At 39.6% G+C, this 20,093-nt stretch overlaps 1 protein-coding gene across 4 annotated transcripts in view; it reads left to right on the top strand.

Annotated features, from left to right (window-relative positions):
- Positions 1-19,829, top strand: part of LOC139766571 (neither inactivation nor afterpotential protein G-like) — a 33,504-nt gene extending 13,675 nt beyond the window's left edge. For 3 of the 4 annotated variants that reach the window (XM_071695394.1, XM_071695396.1, XM_071695395.1), the window contains exons 3-13: positions 3,790-4,100; positions 5,681-5,872; positions 6,294-6,498; positions 6,790-6,950; positions 8,062-8,238; positions 9,596-9,752; positions 10,829-10,968; positions 11,517-11,700; positions 12,821-13,088; positions 14,588-14,705; positions 19,412-19,829. In XM_071695394.1, the coding sequence (XP_071551495.1) occupies positions 3,790-4,100; positions 5,681-5,872; positions 6,294-6,498; positions 6,790-6,950; positions 8,062-8,238; positions 9,596-9,752; positions 10,829-10,968; positions 11,517-11,700; positions 12,821-13,088; positions 14,588-14,705; positions 19,412-19,603 (2,105 nt within the window). In that variant the 3' untranslated portion in view covers positions 19,604-19,829. Of the gene's footprint in view, positions 1-270; positions 490-3,789; positions 4,101-5,680; positions 5,873-6,293; positions 6,499-6,789; positions 6,951-8,061; positions 8,239-9,595; positions 9,753-10,828; positions 10,969-11,516; positions 11,701-12,820; positions 13,089-14,587; positions 14,706-19,411 lie in introns of those variants that run through there. The other variant, XM_071695397.1, reaches the window with a different exon arrangement.
- Positions 19,830-20,093: the final 264 nt, after the last annotated feature.

Raw genomic sequence — 20,093 nt, 5'->3', positions numbered from 1 at the left:
CTGAGTAATGATAAGGGAAGGATTGTTAATTACTTGGTTATGAAGGTACATGACCAGACGGCCAGGATGGGTAGGTGGCCCTCATGACATGGCCAGGTTTAGAGGAACGGCCCTCAGACTGTGGCCACGGGGAAGAGAGAAAGCCCCACGGGACATGGCTAGCCAGGTTGGAGGGGTGAGGGCGGGGGGAGGTTGCCACTCGTCTAGGCCATGGAAAGAGGACGCCTCTCAGAAGGTAGCCAGGATAGGAAGACGTCCCTCGTGACGTAATCAGGGGAGAGGACGCCCCTCTGAAGGTAGCCAGGGTGGGAAGGCATGATCAAGGGAAGAGGACGCCACTCAGGAGGTGGTAATTAGGAAACAGGGAGAAGGAAAACAAAAAAAGAAGGAAGTTTTGAAAGCAAAGACATGCCACACACTGTAAAGTTTTTGGAGTTGTCGGAGGCTACGACAAAAGTTTCTTCGAAATTCCTGAGAGGAAGACCAGAGGTGAGTCACATAGGAGAGACCACAATTAGATCTAGCGAAGCAAAAGCCACAGTGGTAATTGGAAGTAACGAAATTGGATTCCAAGTGTCTGTACGCTTCTTCTACCTTCCACCACCACATCCCTTACGAACAATACCCTGTCCACTCACCACCAACAGTAGTAAGTACTAACGCAGGACCCTCTCCACTGTTTGTTGTTGTTGTTGTTTATGAGGAAGGTCATCAGGCCTGCAACTCCTCTCCGCTCGCCGTCACTTCAGTAATCCTTTCACTCACCACCACCAGGTGTCTTCACCCAACCATCCCCCACCCACGCTAAGAGGTTAGTCAAGCGTAACCTTGGCTGTGTCTGACGTCTCAGTGGGGCGTCCACCTGCTTATGACACTCTCCCCACGACCGCATCCACTCCACGCCCATATCCTCCCTACGCCCGCATCCTCCCCACGCCCGCACCCTCCCTACGCCCGTGCCCTAGCCTAAACTAATGCCCAGGGCCGTCCTCTGCAGGTGACACTGGTGATTGAGGCTAAGTCAGGGACTCGTTAACGCGTCACACAATCCCACTCATCACCACATTGGAGGCTCGTTTTATCCCGCCAATGTATAATGTCTGGTTAGTTCCTGCTGCAGTGAGCGGCTGGCGGTGTCACGTGCCTTATTATTTGGGTTCAGGTCGTAAACCAGACTGCCTAATGCTAGGGGTCTGGTCGTATACAAGAGTGCCTCATCACCGTTAATTACTGTAGTGACATGAGCTTCCAGGAGCAATATATCAGGGTTAGCAACCTACTATTCTTTGTGTGTATGAATTGACCTGTGTCTTGACTTACTGGTCTCTGTTTGTGTATGGTGGTCTGTTTGTTTGTTAGTAGCGGTCTCTGTGTATTGGTTAGTATGTATGAGTCAGTTTGTGCCAGTACTTGTGTTGTCTGTAAGTTTACATATCAGTTTCTGTCTGTGTGTTTGTTGGGTGTACACGTGGTGTTTCATTTCTCCTATCACTTATCATGTTGAATATTTTGTTAATACGTCTCATAGGTTCTTTGTCAGAAACATATCTGATGCTGCTTGTATATTCATCATATAATATACATGTTTCTTACATGTAAGAGCATTGCATTGAATAATGTATACCCAAGTTAAATATATATTCCTCCCGTCCCCATCAACACCAGTTTCCATAGACGGGATACATAATGGCTGTTTAACTTATGTATATATATATATATATATATATATATATATATATATATATATATATATATATATATATATATATATATATATATATTGTACGTATGAAATTAGTTTACCATTTTCCCTTCTTGTGAATAACTGGAACACTGCAGCATCAGAGCAGCGACGCATCAGACGCAGGTAGCACAGGGGCATTATGGGAGGGTCATGTGCAGCCCGTAACATCATCTTATCTAACGAATGTTGTACTGTTCTGCTTGTGTCTTAAAGTCACAAGGTTTTGTCTTCACGATCCGAAAGAGCGAGGAATGGACTTGTTGTTTTACTGCACGATAATCTCAAAAAGAGAATGAATTGACTGTGATCGATTTACTGCACCGCTGTTTGAGAGAGGATGAGTAGTAGCGTAAATTCATTGTACGATAATCGTAAAGGGATTGAGGATTAATCGAGACGATTTTTGTCAAGTGACTATAATGAATCTCTCCGAAGTTCACCATGCCGCATGGGGGAAAAATCAGACGACCCAGAACTACCCCTTCAGAAAAAGGGACATCTACCAGAGCGTATAAACATCAACCACGACAGGAGCCATTACCGCAGTGAGGATATCTGCTAAAGGCTGATGGCAGAGTAGAGGGACGTGGAGGGATTGAACCTTGTCTTACCGTCGGGGGACTGCTGTATTAAAAGCTTTCTTCACCCGTACGCAGAGACTCTCTCACTCTAAGGAGTGGCGGGATTTATCAGTGATGGGGACTTTTTCCACAGCTGTAGACTTTGCTGACGCAAGAATAATTTTTCAGAAGGTTGGAGATTTAGGAGTGCTAGTGGTTTAGTTTTAGGAGTGATTTAAGGGGTCGCACAGGTTTTGTTTGGGACTGGTAGAGGATTTATTTTAAGGGTTAGTTTTTTTTTATTAAGGATGGATGAGTGATGTACGATTTATTTTAGGTAAATTGATAATTTCGTTGTAGGAATAGTAGATATTGTGTGCTGGAAGCTGCAGTAATACAAGAGGCAGGATCCTGGTAAGGTATGGTAGGTTGTGTACACCATGACTGGTGTTCAGGAGGATCCGATGCTAACCACCGTCTGGCGGCTGGCTGAACAACACCCGGCAGACCTATACGTGCCTCACACACCTTGCGTAATCCCATTTACCCTAGTTAAAGCGGACACATTCCACCCGGTTGATGAGGATGAATGCACTGGTGTGTGCAGCATCTAATGTGCTACGACTCGCATCCATACAGCACCGGCGGGACCATCAGCCGTCTTAAATCTCACAAATAGGGAACCTTTCCTTCTACACACTCCTGAACACGCGAAGCACATTTTCCTCCCCTTCACGCACCCTATCGTTCACTTCAGCTATCATAGTCCCATCCGTTGTCATGTCCACTTCCATCGCACTTCCAAGTTCTATCCATTTAAACTCGCACTCATACCGAGCAGTCTCTTTCCTGTACTAAACCGCATAACCTTACTTTTGTTCTCAATTACTCTCAACTTTATCCTTTCAAAGACACTCCTAAACTCAGACACCAGCTTCTGCAATATTTTTCACTCAAGTATACCATCAGCGCTGTGTCAACTGTATAAAGGAACTGAAGTACCTCCGAGGCCCCTAACCCCCAACCCTTGCCTCAAACCATGGTAACATTACATAACTGACGCACTCCCACTTATACTTCAGTCCATCCCTCATAAAACCATACACCCTCACACAAGCTTCTGTTGCTGTATGCAAGCTTGTGAGAAGATTCAGAAGTCTCCCTGCACACCATACGGAGCCATAACTTCCCCTCGTAATCCCCCTCAACCCTTGCACCCCTCCAGTTTGTCACCTCCCAGTGGTTCACTAATCCTCTTAACAAGATCAGTTACAGATCTGCTATGTATTTCACCAGCCTTGCTAAGAAGATTTATTACTGTTTAATTCTTAGTCATATTTACTCTCTGTTCCTTTATACAGAAAAGTCCATAAAGCTATGAGTGAAGCTATGATTAACTGATCTAGTACAACACTGGACTATATATTTGATATCATTAACTTTCGTCCAGGAGCAGATAACTTGTACATTATCGTGTTATGATAGGTTTGGTTGGTGTTGTGGTGGGAGTGGCAGCATGGGCGTGGCAGGCGTTCTACGGCACCTCAGCGGGCATCATATACAAGCCCGAACCTGTGTACGACTTCATCATCGTGGGCGGAGGGACGGCGGGGTGCGTGATGGCGGCTAGACTGAGCGAAGTCGAGCACTACCGTGTCCTGCTGGTGGAGGCTGGGGGTGAGGAGCCCTGGCTCTCCAACATACCCTTGGCAGCGCCTCTTTTGCAGAAGTCGCGCTTTGACTGGCAGTACCTCACGACGCCCCAGAAGTCTTCCTCGTTGGCTCTTGTGGATAAGGTACTTGGGATGAAATCATATTTTTTCTTGTATGTGAAAGTTATATGTATACTCACATGAATGTTAAAGATACAAGTAGAATGACTAACTATACCAGTTTATTCATTAAATGATCACCGTCCATAGATTCTGTCCACAGAACCATTTTATAAAAGTATGCTGAGGGTAATGAAATATAGATTACTTCCAAGTAGAAAATGTATGACTGTAGAAAATGATCACGCAGTTATTTATGTTTATCCAATCACTGTCATGTACTCAGTGATCAGAATTAAGCGTTGCTAACTTGGTTCAGTGAAGATTCCAACAAATATAATCTCAACCGTATTTGTTTCCATACCGTACATTGTTTGTCGACTCTTACACCTCTCATAAAAAGGGAGCGTTTTTTTTCTGTAAACGCTCGTTTGATTCACTACTTGTGTAGCTTTTCCTACACTGATAGCAAAAAGCGAAAGGAGTATTCATCCTTGTACAAGAATGAGGAGCATGGTGTGAAAATACTGGAAAACACAAGGAGCAACAATTGATCCTCAAGATCCAATTGTTAGACCCCCTAAAGGTAATTCATGGGAATATATTCCTGTTTGATGATGCATATGGTGTAAATGATTGTAAGAATGATCACACACACACACACACACACACACACACACATTTATAGTATCAGACTAGAGGATGATTAGAATAAGCTTCAATGAAATTGTGAATGCTGTCATTATACAAAAGTGTAACAGGGTTATATAACGGTAGATTGAAAATAGAGTGGGCCCCACGAGTTTTGAACTTCCTTCCCGTACCCTATAGATAGATAATTACATACGTCCTAGAAGTGTTTTACTGTACAAATATTATATATGACCATCTGTGGCAAATAAGTTGTGTAAAAGAAAGGGTATGTATGGGAGTAATCAAATTTGACATGTAGCCAACTGGTGACATTTGCCAAGCGTACCATCTAATATCGTAATTACCTTAACTCTTAAGTGAAACGAAGCTTAAGAGTAAAGGGGAAGAAAGGTTTGGAAGCGTCTTGTAAGTAAAATCAGGGGTTGGTGAGAGGACAAGAGCTAAGGAAGAAGTAGCACTACTCCTGAAGCAGTTGTGGGAGTGTGTGATAGAGTTTACAGACGTAAATTCTAGATTGAATAGAGTAAAACTGAAAGTGGATGGTGAGAGATGTGTGATTATTGATGCATATGCACTTAGTCATGACAAGAAAGATATTGAGAGCCAAGTATTTTGGGAGCTGCTGAGTGAGTGTCAGCAGTTTAGGTGCACGAGTGTTAGCAATGGGTGATTTGAATGCGTACGTAAGTAATGTGGCAGTTGAGGGCATAATTGGTGCACATAGGTGTTCATTGCTGTAAATGGAAATAGTGAAGTGCTTGTGGATTTCCAACACAGCGAGTGAGCAAGGTAACGATAATTCAGCACAAAAAAACAAAAGTCATTTGTATAATTATCTTGGACTTGATAATGCATCATTTCTGAACTAATTACAGTTTGTAGGGAATGTTGGTTTTACACCCTTGTCTGGGCAGTTAGTAACACTTTGAACTCAAATCTCATCACATCAGCAATCGTCGTGGCCTCGAGGTCGTGTCCTGGGTGGGAGTGCGACCATCAACTATAACATACATATGTTCGGGTCACCACAGGACTTCCAAGTATGGGAGGATGAGTATGGCGCAACTGGCTGGGGCTTCGATGAGATGAAAAAGTATGCCAACAAGGCCGAGTGTCGTAGGCTCAGGCCTAAGATCTTCAAGGTTGGTAAAAATGTTTTTTCAGTCCTCAGCATAGTTTATGGTTAGGCTTTAGAAGACGCTTTTGATAATCATCTTAACTTTTGATGAAGTGATGGAGTTTTCCCAGTTTAACAGCTGATGAAATATCACGGGAAAGGTGAACTATAGTATTTTTATATAAGAACAGTACTATAATTTTGATGCAGCATACACAAATCTGGGTAGCCATGTACTTACTGTTTCTGTCTGATGGTAGGGACATGAGCCTGATCCTGTGTTCAACCAAGCACACAGCCACTTGGGAATCTGGCTTGCTTCCTTGCTATGTAAGGTGTAATTTCTAAGGTTGGCTGAATATGATAACATGATATGGTAAATGTCATATCTAAGGAGTTCAGTGAACCTTAACCTTTCATCCTAAGTTCACAAAAAAAATTTACAGCAAGATCAGTGCAGCAGTAACCTTGGAGAAAAGAAACAGAAAGGATGCAGTAATAGCAGCCGTAGCAGTGAGGGCAGCAAGTTGGGGGATGGAGGACACATCAGACAACACCAAGATGCTGTACAGTGTTACAGTCCCCCCATCCGTGTTCATACTGCTGCATCTACCCTCACAAACACCTTCCTTGCTGCTGGGAAAGAGTTAGGTCAGCCTGCAGAATCCTCATGGCTCCCCATTCTCTTTCCTTGATAAAGTGAAAAAATTCCTCTCAAAATTGATTTTATAGTGCAAGCTCATTGGTGACGTTTTATTTGCCTTATATTGTAGAGAGATAAAGTGAATATTATCATAGCCTTCTAAAGATGTTTAATGAATATCTACAGAGTGCAGTTCTAGGGATCTCCAATAGTTAGCTGTCACTGAGACTTGGGAGGGAGATGGAATATATTTAATCAATTCATGTGCTTCTGCAGGCCTAATTCATGTGCTTCTGCAGGCCTACCTGTGGGTAACCTCAATGATGATATCGACTATGGGGTCATGGCAGCAGAGACAACAGTATTCAAGGGGCGACGCTGGAGTGCAAGTACAGGGTACCTGAGACCTGCCTTAGGACGTCCCAATCTACATGTCCTAATCCACACACATGTCTCCAGGGTACCGTAATCACCTGTGGTCTCTCATCCCCTTCTTTTTCGTATTTCCTTTTAAATCCCATTGTGACTGGAATTTATGCTAATCACATATCTTCTTCCCCTGTCCCAGATTTCATTCATCCCTCCAGTTACTCTTGCTGTTTATCCTTTCCCCTTGCATTTTGTTCCTCCATTGCCTTTCGTCCCCATACCCCTAGTGTCATTCATCTTTTTCTTTTGTACAGTTTGTTCTCCCGTGTTCCTGCCATGTTCATCACAATCTACCCTTCCTTTGAAGATTACCTCTTCTCTTTCAGTTCTTTCCTTCCTTGTCTTTTTTCTCTCACGCTGATCTTGTGTCATCTCCCATGTTAAGGTCATTGTCTTTCTTTCCCACTAATTCTTTGTAGCTCTCTCCCTCTTTATTTATTGCTTTCCTTCTTTTTTTTGTTATTCTCCCTTTCTTTTCTCCCTCTTTATTGTTGTTCATCCTACCTGCATCACCCTTTTATTATTGTTCTTGTATCTGTTACTTTTTACCTTTTTACTCATGTAATCCTTATTTGTATTCTGTTTATCAGCACTATTCTCCTTACCTATTAACCCCTGTTTATTTCTCCCTCTCTTGCTAGTAGTATATTATTTCCTGCATTATTATTATTATTTTCCTTCTTTCATTATTGTTATTCTTTCCTCTGTTCCTCTCTTGCCATCCCTACCTAGTTCTTACGTACAAGTTCTTCCCTTCCTCCTCCCATGTCACTGTCCATTTTTCACTCTAGAATTATTCTTCGTATATAATGACTGGATCCAGACTGCACTGCTTAGAACTGGTTCTTTTTAAAACATGTAAAGGCAGTTTTGTTTATTAACACATTCACATTCTTATATATTTCATATGTATGATTTATGCAACTTACCAATATTCATGTTTGTCTCTCTCCCTAAAGTAATTTATGTTTGGAGCATCATTGTTTGTTGTCATATATACTTATGTAATGTGACATAAATCTCTCAAAATATTAGAAAGTATGCATGACTGATTTGCAGATGTTTTTAAAGCTAATGATATTTTTGCCTCAAACATTTATAGATATTTCTGTTGACTTGTTCCCATATGATTAACTTCATAGATCCTGTGGGAAGGTAAACGTGCAGTTGGTGTGGAATTTGTACAGTGGAACAATGCTCACCTCAATGGGTCAGTGTTTGCCAGAGGGGAGGTGATCCTTGCAGCTGGTGCCATCAACACTCCACTTCTTCTTACACATTCAGGGGTTGGCCCTAAGAGTATCCTCCAAAAGTTCAATGTAAGCACTACATCTGTAAGCAGACATAGCATCATTCTAGGGAGTACAAAGTTCCCAAATGAATCTTAGCAGCAAGTTTGGGGAACAGCCAGTAACTTTTTATTAATTCATTTACTGATTTGAATCCTGTATGACACATGATACAGCAACTCTGAGCTACATGAGTATTACATAGTTTATCAGATAGCTGTCTAGTTTATTTCCTTATCATGTTGTGACATATAATGGATGAATGGTCATACATTACAGCAAAGTTTATGTGGCCTACATGTTCAAAATATAGATATGATTAGACATGACTTGGTGATTAAGAGTGGATGAGAGCAATAGATCATAGTAAAGGGCATATCTGTGCACATCTGTTTAAAGAAATGTATGATTATAGATGATGCAATTCTACACATCAGTTTTATTGATAATATAGAGGAAATTTCTTTTGAGGTCATACTTTAGTGATAAATTAACATGTTTCTAGGATGTCATTTCTTATACAGTGAAATATTTACGTGTTTTTATTCAGTGATCAGAGTTAGGGATTAGGTATACAGTTATGTGTGTTAATTTGAACAAATATTTGAAATACAATACTTTATTTTAATTTGTAACAGAGGACTGAGCCATAGAGGGAATATCCTCACTTGGCCCCCTTCTCTGTTCCTTCTTTTGGAAAATTAAAAATGGGAGGGAAGGATTTCCAGCTCCCCACTCCCTCCCCTTTTAGTCACCTTCTACGACATGAAGGGAATACTTTCCTGTGTGTCGTAGAAGTTAACTAAAAGAGGGAGCGGGGGGCTGGAAATCCTCTCCTCCCGTTTTTAATTTTCCAAAAGAAGGAACAGAGAAGGGGACCAAGTTAGGATATTACCTCTAAAGTACTTTTCTTCAAACATTAACCTTTGGCATATATCCTATGTACAACTCATAGTATTTTTTGAACTTAGATCATTAACACCAGTATGAACCCCTCAAAATGTCATCCTCATTTCATACTTATTAAGCAAACATCCCCTTCTGACTTTAAATCAGTAATCACCTTCAGGGAAATTATTATTATTATACCCTGTCCAACCTGTAGCTTTGATGTTATCTAATCTTTCCAAATAAACTTTTGCCATTGTAAATTTTCAGCCAAGTTTCTCTGCCTAACCTTCTCAACTTAGTTTAGTTTAGTGTTCTTAACATAGCCAACAACTGGTTCCAGTAACTAGGCAGGTGACTTAACATAGCCAACAACTGGTTCCTGTGACTAGGCAGGTGTTGTACTGGATCTCCATCTGTTTCCCACTTCCTAACTAGTGTGTGTGTTTTTCAGTTTGTCTTTACCTAGCCAGTCTCATTGTCAGTCATATCCTTGCAGATACCGGCAATATCTCTGCTTGAAGGGGTTGGTGGAAACCTTCAGGACCATCTCAATTTACCATTATATGTCAGTTTGGAGAAATCTGCCTCCCTCAACCCTGCCAAGATGGGCACTTTAACTAACCTGTGGGACTACTTTGTAAAAGGTGGTAAAGGTAACCAGAATATCATTGATAATTATGTTCTACCTCTGAAGTAAGGAAGATTAAAGTAATCCAGTTTTATTTGTTGACCGTTGTGAACATTTTCATTGATACAGTAACTGCATAATCTCTTCTTTGGGACTAGTGACTTTCCCTCATAATCTCCATGTCTTACTAAACTTTAATGTTACATTATGATACAGTCTTAAATGATTACCTAATTTTTATGCCTCTTGCTTTACTTGTGCCTTGTACTTAATTCCATAATCTTGATGTCTTATGAATACCCATATTTCTCTCCAGGATCTGTCTGTTCTGTGAGCTGTGAGAAATTAAGATCCCTAGGGATCAGAAATCTCTCTTCACTCACCTTCTGGTGAGGTTTATACCTCTCACCCCTCACTAACCACCTTTCATTAGCTGTGGCAATTTTTAGGATTGTCATGGATTCATAACTCAGAAGTTGTGGTTGGTGAATTTATGGCACCACTTTCACTTCTGTGGTTTCTGCCAGGGGTCAGGTATGGTGTGTAGCACCATCCTGTCTCTCAGTGTTTATTGTTAGTGTGTAATTTTTCTTATCCATTTGTTCTTTTCTTTGGGAGATAGATTTTTCTGACCACTTTATGATCAACATTAGCTAATTTTCAGCGTGTTATGTTTCACATTAAATCATCTATAGGTATTGTGCATGGTATTCTCATCATTGTTGATTAGTATTTTGTAAAGTGGTTAGATATGTGATTCTAATATTGTATTATATTAATTTCACTGTTTACTTTAAGTTTACATACAGGATTTAGTCCCATATCAGTACAGATCATTTTATTGTGATAAACAGATACAGTTGGTTCAATATTTTCCAATCCAGTGAACTAAACAAAATGGATTAACTAAATATTTTGGGTTGGTTAAGTACTTTTTTCCTTTGTGTCAGTAACTAAACATGCTTGATACACTCAACTACCACAAAGCATTTAAAGAATGCAAAGGATTAGGCTCTTACATTTATTTATTATTTAATTATGTCAGTTGGAACTGTGATTCCTTTCCTGTAATTCCCATACAGTGAAGTTACCTTTATCTAGGTGATCTTGGGCGAACAGCCATTGAGGGCGTGGGTGTCATGCCACTGACTGGTGACCAACCAGAGGTGGGAGTTATCCTCTTCAATATGGGCTCTGTTGACAAGCACCTTTACTCTTCAATAGCCAACATAAAGCTTGATGTAAGTAAAGTAAGGAGTATACTATAAAGTGACATAGTTCATCAGTAAAATGAACATGGAGAATTTGCATAGAATTCTTCAATCTTTATCAAGGAACCATTGTATGATAATTAGACCTTTACAGAACCTTCAGTATACCTGTTCTCTCCTTCATACTCTTTTATATTTAAAATTCTCTTAACACTTTTAAGTTTTTCATTTTGAGAATATGTACATACCATACACTTCACTGTTTTTTCATCCATTGCTTAAAGATATTTTCTTACTAAATTTGTGGAAACAAACCTGTGCTTTTTTTTCTAATTGTGAATACTAGCATTAATAATATCTGAAAATTTTCCTGTATACCATCTCTCCATGGAATTTACCTTTTTCCCTGCTGTAGAGTTTTCCTTGGCAAGGGAGAAGGAAACATAAGTCACATGATGCACACGAAAAACTCACATATAAAGTGTCCTGGGGGCATTCTGAAAAATCATATAGAATACCTTTGGTATTTTAGTACTAGCTCAATTTGTATGATTTTCCTTTACTTTTTCTGATTCCAGTATTTTGATGCAACTTTCCCAAACATGGACAACCAGAGTGCAGAAGGTTTCATCTTCTTAACGTCTTGTTTGCATCCAAAGAGCCGTGGTCGAGTTCATCTGGTGTCAAGTGATCCCCGCCACCCACCGTCTATAGACCCTAATTATTTGCATCACCCCTATGATATCACCTGCATGAGAGATGGTGGGTTTTTTGTTTTTTTTTTTGCTTTACAAGGAGATAGAATTTGTACTCTGCAGAAAATGTCATTGCCACATACATAAAGTTCATTTTATGCCATATGGTAAACATTCAGAACATATTTGCTATTTTTCATTTTAAGTGAGGTAGCTTCTAAAACTGATGACTGAACTTTATAGTATAGATCTAATCTGTTGACTTGAGAATGATTTATAGATTAGATTATCTAAAGTAACAATTATGTTCACATCACTTAATGTATCATTTTCATATTTTTTATTTATTTTTTATTATTTTTTATTATATTCAGTCGCTGTCTCCCACATTAGCGAGGTAGCGCAAGGAAACAGACAAAAGAATGGACCAACCCACCCACATACATATGTATATACATAAACGTCCACACACACATATACATACCTATACATTTCAACGTATACATACATATACATACGCAGGCGCAGGAGACAGCGACAAAGCAAAAAAAAAAAAAAAAAAAAAAAAAACATACACAGACATATACATATATACACGTGTACATATCCATACTTGCTGCTGTCATACATTCCCATTGCCACCCCGCCACACATGAAATGGCACCCCCCCTCCCCCACACACGGGCAAGATAGCACTAGGAAAAGACAACAAAGGCCACATTCGTTCACACTCAGTCTTTAGCTGTCTTTCCAAGTTATGAGTAAGAAAAATACATAAGAATAGAGAAATGATACTATAGCCATGGCACTCTTTTGTATCTAGCATATTTGAAGAAAGTTTATCACATCACAAAATGGTTCTTAATTATAAATGGGGACAAAGTGATTATCAGTGTACAAAAAGTTTATCCTTTCATTTTCCCCTCAGTAGTACTGATATATAGAACAAGTGACAGAAGATATACTTGGTAAAAAGAACTTTCACAAGAATAGAGTAACAGTAAGTTTTGGAGTGAACACAGGATTTCAGTAAATTAAGGCATATGGATATTGAACTTTCTCTCACTGAGCTCTTTACTGGAAAGAATTTTAAGTGGTTTGCAACAGTACAGTACAGTATATGAAAATCATAAATGTTTTTGTAGTTCTTTTTCCAACTATGCTATCCTGTCATTCTTTTTCCACAGCTTTCAAGTTTGCAATGCATCTGGCACGAACCAAAGCATTCCAGAATCTTGGTGCCACTGTCCACCTGCCACGACATGAGGAATGTATTCCACGTGGTAGTCGGGGTGAAACAAGTATTGGGGGTGGTGGGGAGGATGCACGCTCTCGCTATCAAGATTATGTTAATTGCCTTGTTCGTGTAAATGCCATCACTGGTTATCATCCTTTGGGAACCACTCGTATTGGACATCCAGATGATCCTAAGGCTGTGGTTGATCCAAAACTCAGGTAGAGACACCTCTGTTAACTCATGTGAATTTTGATGTAAAAGGACAGATATTCAATGCAGATTATGTCACATTTATGAAACAAATTTTATGTAAAATTAACATTATAAGTTCTTGTTAGAAAAATTTCTGTTCCTTTGAATGAGTACTTTAAACCAATCTTCTGCATTCCTGTCAAACAATTTCATCTCTTAACAAATATTTGTATACCAGTTAAGATACATCTGAGTAATTAGCTCAAATCTTAATGATTACAGTAGCTCTCTTAGTGCACCATAAATTCCTAATGCTTTTCACATGCCTTCCCTATCCATTTATGTTCTATGCTTTTTTGTATTTTACTGAATCCAACCTATATAGTACACCAGTTTCTTACTATTTTTTTAACTTTTTTTTGTTAAAGATATGATAACACAAGTAAATTCCTACATAAATCCTTTTCATACATCTCTCACATCCATGTTTGATTTTCATTGTCATCAAAACAAACTGAATTTTGTTGTTTTGCTAGGTTTTAACATAGTCATCCCAGAAACCACAACCTAACCAAAGTCATGTATTGCTCAATTGAGATGTCAAACTCTCACTTTCTGAATCTAAATGTCAAATTCATTCCAAAGCTCGACTTAGGTTGTTAGATTATTGTAGGTTCCATTGCATTTTATTGAGGGAATTGTAGCCAAATCTTGGTTAAGATGGTTTGTTCTGGTTACTTTCATCATATAACCATACTCTATCACTTGTAGGGTTGCCATTCTGTTGCATAAGAAACAAACGATATTGATATTACTCACCGTTAAATGTTAAGAGGGGTACAAAGCTTTAGCAAGAGAATATAACATGAATAAAACAAAGTACTGGATAAAGTGAGATGCCAGTATTGTTGTGGTAAGTAAATGGCATACCAAACTATAGCACTGTGATCACATCCAGAGACTATGGCCCCACATACATTTGGACCTAAAAAATGTAAATAGATGAATTACACCGCAATGTAACTTGTTTAGTGAAAATGAAAAACTAAACAATTTATATAATTCACAAAAAATAGGGGAAAATTAGGAAAGTTTTGTCCATAGTAAACACTGAGGGTGGTATGGAATTTACACTAATGATGTGAGATGGATCATATCTACCCAGAGTTTCCTTAAAGAACTAGAACCCTCAAGAAACAGAAAATCATAATGAAAAACTAAAAATCTTTCTAAACTGAAGAAATAACATTACTAGTCTGAAAATATATGGACAAAAGAAGAGCTGGGAGTGAGTTTAGTTATGTAGTTAATTAATGCACAGCTTCAAATTCATGACATGGTTACAGGTGTACAGTGATGATTAGTGGATTCCTCAGGGTGATCCTGCCTTTCGGGACAGATGGTAAATAAAGTACTGTACTTTACTCAAATTATAACCTCATTCATATTCTCATTCTCATGTTCACTGTCAAATCTTATTTTGAAGAAAAAAAATGTTCAATATGAGCTTACATTTCTTCTCTAGGGTGATTGGTACTGACCGGCTGCGGGTAATAGATGCCTCAGTGATGCCTACACAGATCTCTGGAACACCTAATTCTGCAATTGTTGTAATTGCTGAGAAAGCTGCTGACCTGTTAAGGGTAAGGCGCTTAAGCTGATACCGTATGTTTAGCATATTTGTTGATTGATTGTATTTTTGTTGAGTATTGCTGTGAATGGTTTATTATTCGATCTCTTTATGTATAAAGTATGTGTGTCCTTATACCCCTGTTATTATATCTGATACATTAGTGTCAGTTGTATAATTGTCTGTTTATACAATATTTGGAGGGAGCTCTACATTCATAGCATCCTGTCTCTTGAAATTCTTTACTGTCATGCAGCTTGTTAGATTCCTTTTTGCTTTCTGTACTGAATTTCATCACTAAGGTTAATCTATCTGTCCAAATTGTAATACCTTAGAATTGCTTTTTTACATATTTTCTAACAAGTTTCATGTTTAGTTTCTGGCTATGACCTCTGGTTACCCTTCCTTTCTGCCTTATGAAAACTTTTGTCATTGAGAATTCAAGTGTGTGGTTCCTTTGTATGTCTTCCTAATCTTGTGCTTCACATATTTACATACCAGCCTGTCAGCTCAATAGTGTCCTTCACTGGAATAAAAGTAGCAGTTCACTGATACACAATATTTGTACTGTATATGAAAAAATAGTGAAGCCAGTATCGCTAATTCACAAAGTGTGATCAGGATTCTTATAATTGATTGATATGTATAAGATTATATGTTTTTTTTTTTTTTTTTTTTTTTTTTGCCGCTGTCTCCCGTGTTTGCGAGGTAGTGCAAGGAAACAGACGAAAGAAATGGCCCAACCCACCCCCATACACATGTATATACATACGTCCACACACGCAAATATACATACCTACACAGCTTTCCATGGTTTACCCCAGACGCTTCACATGCCTTGATTCAATCCACTGACATCACTTCAACCCCGGTATACCACATCGCTCCAATTCACTCTATTCCTTGCCCTCCTTTCACCCTCCTGCATGTTCAGGCCCCGATTACTCAAAGTCTTTTTCACTCCATCCTTCAACCTCCAATTTGGTCTCCCTCTTCTCCTCGTTCCCTCCACCTCCGACACATATATTCTCTTGGTCAATCTTTCCTCACTCATTCTCTCCATGTGCCCGAACCATTTCAAAACACCCTCTTCTGCTCTCTCAACCACGCTCTTTTTATTTCCACACATCTCTCTTACCCTTACGTTACTTACTCGATCAAACCACCTCACACCACATATTGTCCTCAAACATCTCATTTCCAGCACATCCATCCTCCTGCGCACAACTCTATCCATAGCCCACGTCTCGCAACCATACAACATTGTTGGAACCACTATTCCTTCAAACATACCCATTTTTGCTTTCCGAGATAATGTTCTCGACTTCCACACATTCTTCAAGGCTCCCAGAATTTTCGCCCCCTCCCCCACCCTATGATTCACTTCCGCTTCCATGGTTCCATCCGCTGCCAGATCCACTCCCAGATATCTAAAACACTTCACTTCCTCCAGTTTTTCTCCATTCAAACTCACCTCCCAATTGACTTGACCCTTAACCCTACTGTACCTAATAACCTTGCTCTTATTCACTTTTACTCTTAACTTTCTTCTTTCACACACTTTACCAAACTCAGTCACCAGCTTCTGCAGTTTCTCACATGAATCAGCCACCAGCGCTGTATCATCAGCGAACAACAACTGACTCACTTCCCAAGCTTTCTCATCCCCAACAGACTTCATACTTGCCCCTCTTTCCAAAACTCTTGCATTCACCTCCCTAACAACCCCATCCATAAACAAATTAAACAACCATGGAGACATCACACACCCCTGCCGCAAACCTACATTCACTGAGAACCAATCACTTTCCTCTCTTCCTACACGTACACATGCCTTACATCCTCGATAAAAACTTTTCACTGCTTCTAACAACTTGCCTCCCACACCATATATTCTTAATACCTTCCACAGAGCATCTCTATCAACTCTATCATATGCCTTCTCCAGATCCATAAATGCTACATTATCATTATCTTGTGGAGGCTAAGGTGAAGATATGTATGGGTTTTCAGAAAAGAAGAGTGAATGTTGGGGTGAAGAGGGTGGTGAGAGTAAGTGAGCTTGGGAAGGAGACTTGGGTGAGGAAGTACCAGGAGAGACTGAGTACAGAATGGAAAAAGGTGAGAACAATGGAAGTAAGGGGAGTGGGGGAGGAATGGGATGTATTTAGGGAATCAGTGATGGATTGCGCAAAAGATGCTTGTGGCATGAGAAGAGTGGGAGGTGGGTTGATTAGAAAGGGTAGTGAGTGGTGGGATGAAGAAGTAAGAGTATTAGTGAAAGAGAAGAGAGGCATTTGGACGATTTTTGCAGGGAAAAAATGAAATTGAGTGGGAGATGTATAAAAGAAAGAGACAGGAGGTCAAGAGAAAGGTGCAAGAGGTGAAAAAAAGGGCAAATGAGAGTTGGGGTGAGAGAGTATCATTAAATTTTAGGGAGAATAAAAAGATGTTCTGGAAGGAGGTAAATAAAGTGCGTAAGACAAGATTATATGTGTATTATAAATTTATAGATATATTATCTATAATACATATATATATTGTATATTCCTATGAGTCCACAGGGAAATGAAGCACGAGAAGTTCCCAAGTGCACTTTCCTGGCACTACCCCGCCCCACAGAAAACAGCATCGCTACCTCCTGCTTTAGCGAGGTAGCACCAGGAAAACAGACAAAAAAGGCCACATTCGTTCACACTTAGTTTCTAGCTGTTATGTGTAATACACCGAAACCACATAGGTATATATGTATATGGCTTTGTTTGTGTATGTGTATGTGGATGGGTCTTTTTTCATGTTTCATGGCGCTACCTTGCTGACATGGTTAACAGCAATCAAGTATAATGAATAAGTAATATATATTATATTTCTATTATTGCACTTTGTCGCTGTCTACCGTGTTAGCGAGGTAGCGCAAGGAAACAGACGAAAGAATGGCCCAACCCACCCACGTACCCATGCATATACATACATGTCCACACATGGTTTCCCCCAGACACTTCCCTTTGCCCTGGTTCAATCCATTGACAGCACATCGACCCCGGTATACCACATCGTTCCAGTTCACTCTATTCCTTGCTCGCCTTTCACCCTCCTGCATGTTCAAGCCCCGATTACTCAAAGTCTTTTTCACTCCATCCTTCAACCTCCAATTTGGTCTCCCACTTTTCCTTGTTTCCTCCACCTCTGACACATATAATCTCTTTGTCAATCTTTCCTCACTCATTCTCTCCATGTGACCAAATCACTTCAATGCACTCTCTTCTGCTCTCTCAACCACTCTTTTTATTACCACACATCTCTCTTACCCTATTATTACTTACTTGATCAAACCACCTCACACCACATATTGTCCTCAAAGCATCTCATTTCCAACACATCCACCCTTCTCCACACAACCCTATCTATAGCCCACGCCTTGCAACCATATAACATTGTTGGAACCACTATTCCTTCAAATATACCCACTTTTGCCTTCCGAGATAATGTTCTCACCTTCAACACATTTTTCAACACTCCCAGAACTTTCGCCCCCTCCCCAACCGTGACTCACTTCCACGGTTCCATCTGCTGCCAAATCCACTCCAAGATATCTAAAACACTTCTCTTCCTCCAGTTTTTCTCCATTCAAACTTACTTCCCAATTGACTTGTCCCTCAACCCTACTGTACCTAATAACATTTACTCTCTGCTTTCTTCTTTCACACACTTTACCAAACTCAGTTACCAGCTTCTGCAGTTTCTCACCCAAATCGGCCACCAGCGCTGTATTATCAGCGAACAACAAGTGACTCACTTCCCAAGCCCTCTAATCCACAACAGACTGCATATTTGCCCCTCTCTCCAAAACTCTTGCATTCACCTCCCTAACAACCCCATCCATAAACAAATTAAACAACCATGGAGACATCACGCACCCCTGCCACAAACCGACATTCACTGAGAACCAGTCACTTTCCTCTTTTCCTACTCGTACACATGCCTTACATCCACGATAAAAGCTTTTCACTGCTTCTAGCAACTTGCCTCCCACACCATATACTTTTAATACCTTCCACAGAGCATCCCTATCGACTTTTATCATGTGCATTCTCCAGATCCATAATGCTACACACAAATCCATTTGTTTTTCTAAGTATTTCTTACATACATTCTTCAAAGCAAATACCTGATCCACACATCCTATACCTTTTCTGAAACCACAATGCTCTTCCCCAATCTGATGCTCTGTACATGCCTTCACTGTTTTTTTATACTATTCGTCATTTCCCGCATTAGCAAGGTAGCACAAAGAACAGAAAACAGCCTTTGAGGGAATATCCTCACTTGGCCCCCTTCTCTGCTCCTTCTTTTGGAAAGTTATAAACGAGAGGGGGGGATCCCCCCCCCAGCTCCCTCTTCTTTTAGTCACCTTCTACAACATGCATATGTCAGTCTCTTTTCTTGAAATTATTTTATCCATCTTTCTTGAACTTCATCCTGACTCATCAATACTTTCCCTTTTTTAAATGAAATACTCTCACTTTTATTACTAATTTCCTAACCTCATCTGTTTTTGTCTCCTTCCAAAGGAGGTATTTGCTGTTCAGTCTAAAATCCTCATATATTTTGAAACAAATTATGAATAAACCATTTTCCATGCTTTAATCATTTTTCATTCAATTTTCTGAGACAACATTCAAACATTCCCAATAATTCTTTGTATTTCAATTGTTGCAGGAGTCTTGGAGTGACAAATCTGTTTTGGCCAGAGAAAAAATTTGCTCCAGCACACCAGATTGTGAAGAAGAGCTCTTGGCCAACATCTCCAATTTTTCACCGTCTTCTCAAAGTATCTTTTCTGTTATGATAATATTCTCAGTAATATGGGCTACATATCCATATACTAGTGTTACTGCAGTTTATCTTTAGCTGTTTTGTTGTAGACAAAAGTCAACATATCACACCTAGAGACCCAGTTCTCAAGGGGTTTTCAGTCTTGGGTGGGAGCCACACATTGTGTTTATGTTTGTGTGATGATATGAAAACATTGTTAGAACAGGCACTTCCCTACCATGTACACATCAGGCATTTAATACATTTTAAGAATTGTTCATAGATTTTATAAATAATCTTGAAATAAATTAATCCAAAATGACTTTGTATGATGAGCTTGGTTTTTTTAGTGATACTAAGGTAATAAGCTGACTTCATTCTAAATCATGATGATTAAACAAGGAGGTATGATTACCATGTAAAGCAAGTTATGGTCTTGGATAATCTCACACAAGCTAAGACTGAGAACTCAGATATTTTCCTCACAGCATACCATGAGCTAAAGCAACTCTTCCCATCATACCTGTAAGGCAAACCTACCTGTTACTACCTATTTATACTGTGCATGGAGGGAGTTTTACACTCA

This window comes from Panulirus ornatus, chromosome 58 (assembly GCF_036320965.1).
Source record: "Panulirus ornatus isolate Po-2019 chromosome 58, ASM3632096v1, whole genome shotgun sequence".
Classification (NCBI taxonomy): domain Eukaryota; kingdom Metazoa; phylum Arthropoda; class Malacostraca; order Decapoda; family Palinuridae; genus Panulirus; species Panulirus ornatus.
Note: the sequence above shows the minus strand (reverse complement) of the source record. Positions and strands in the feature narration are given on the sequence as shown.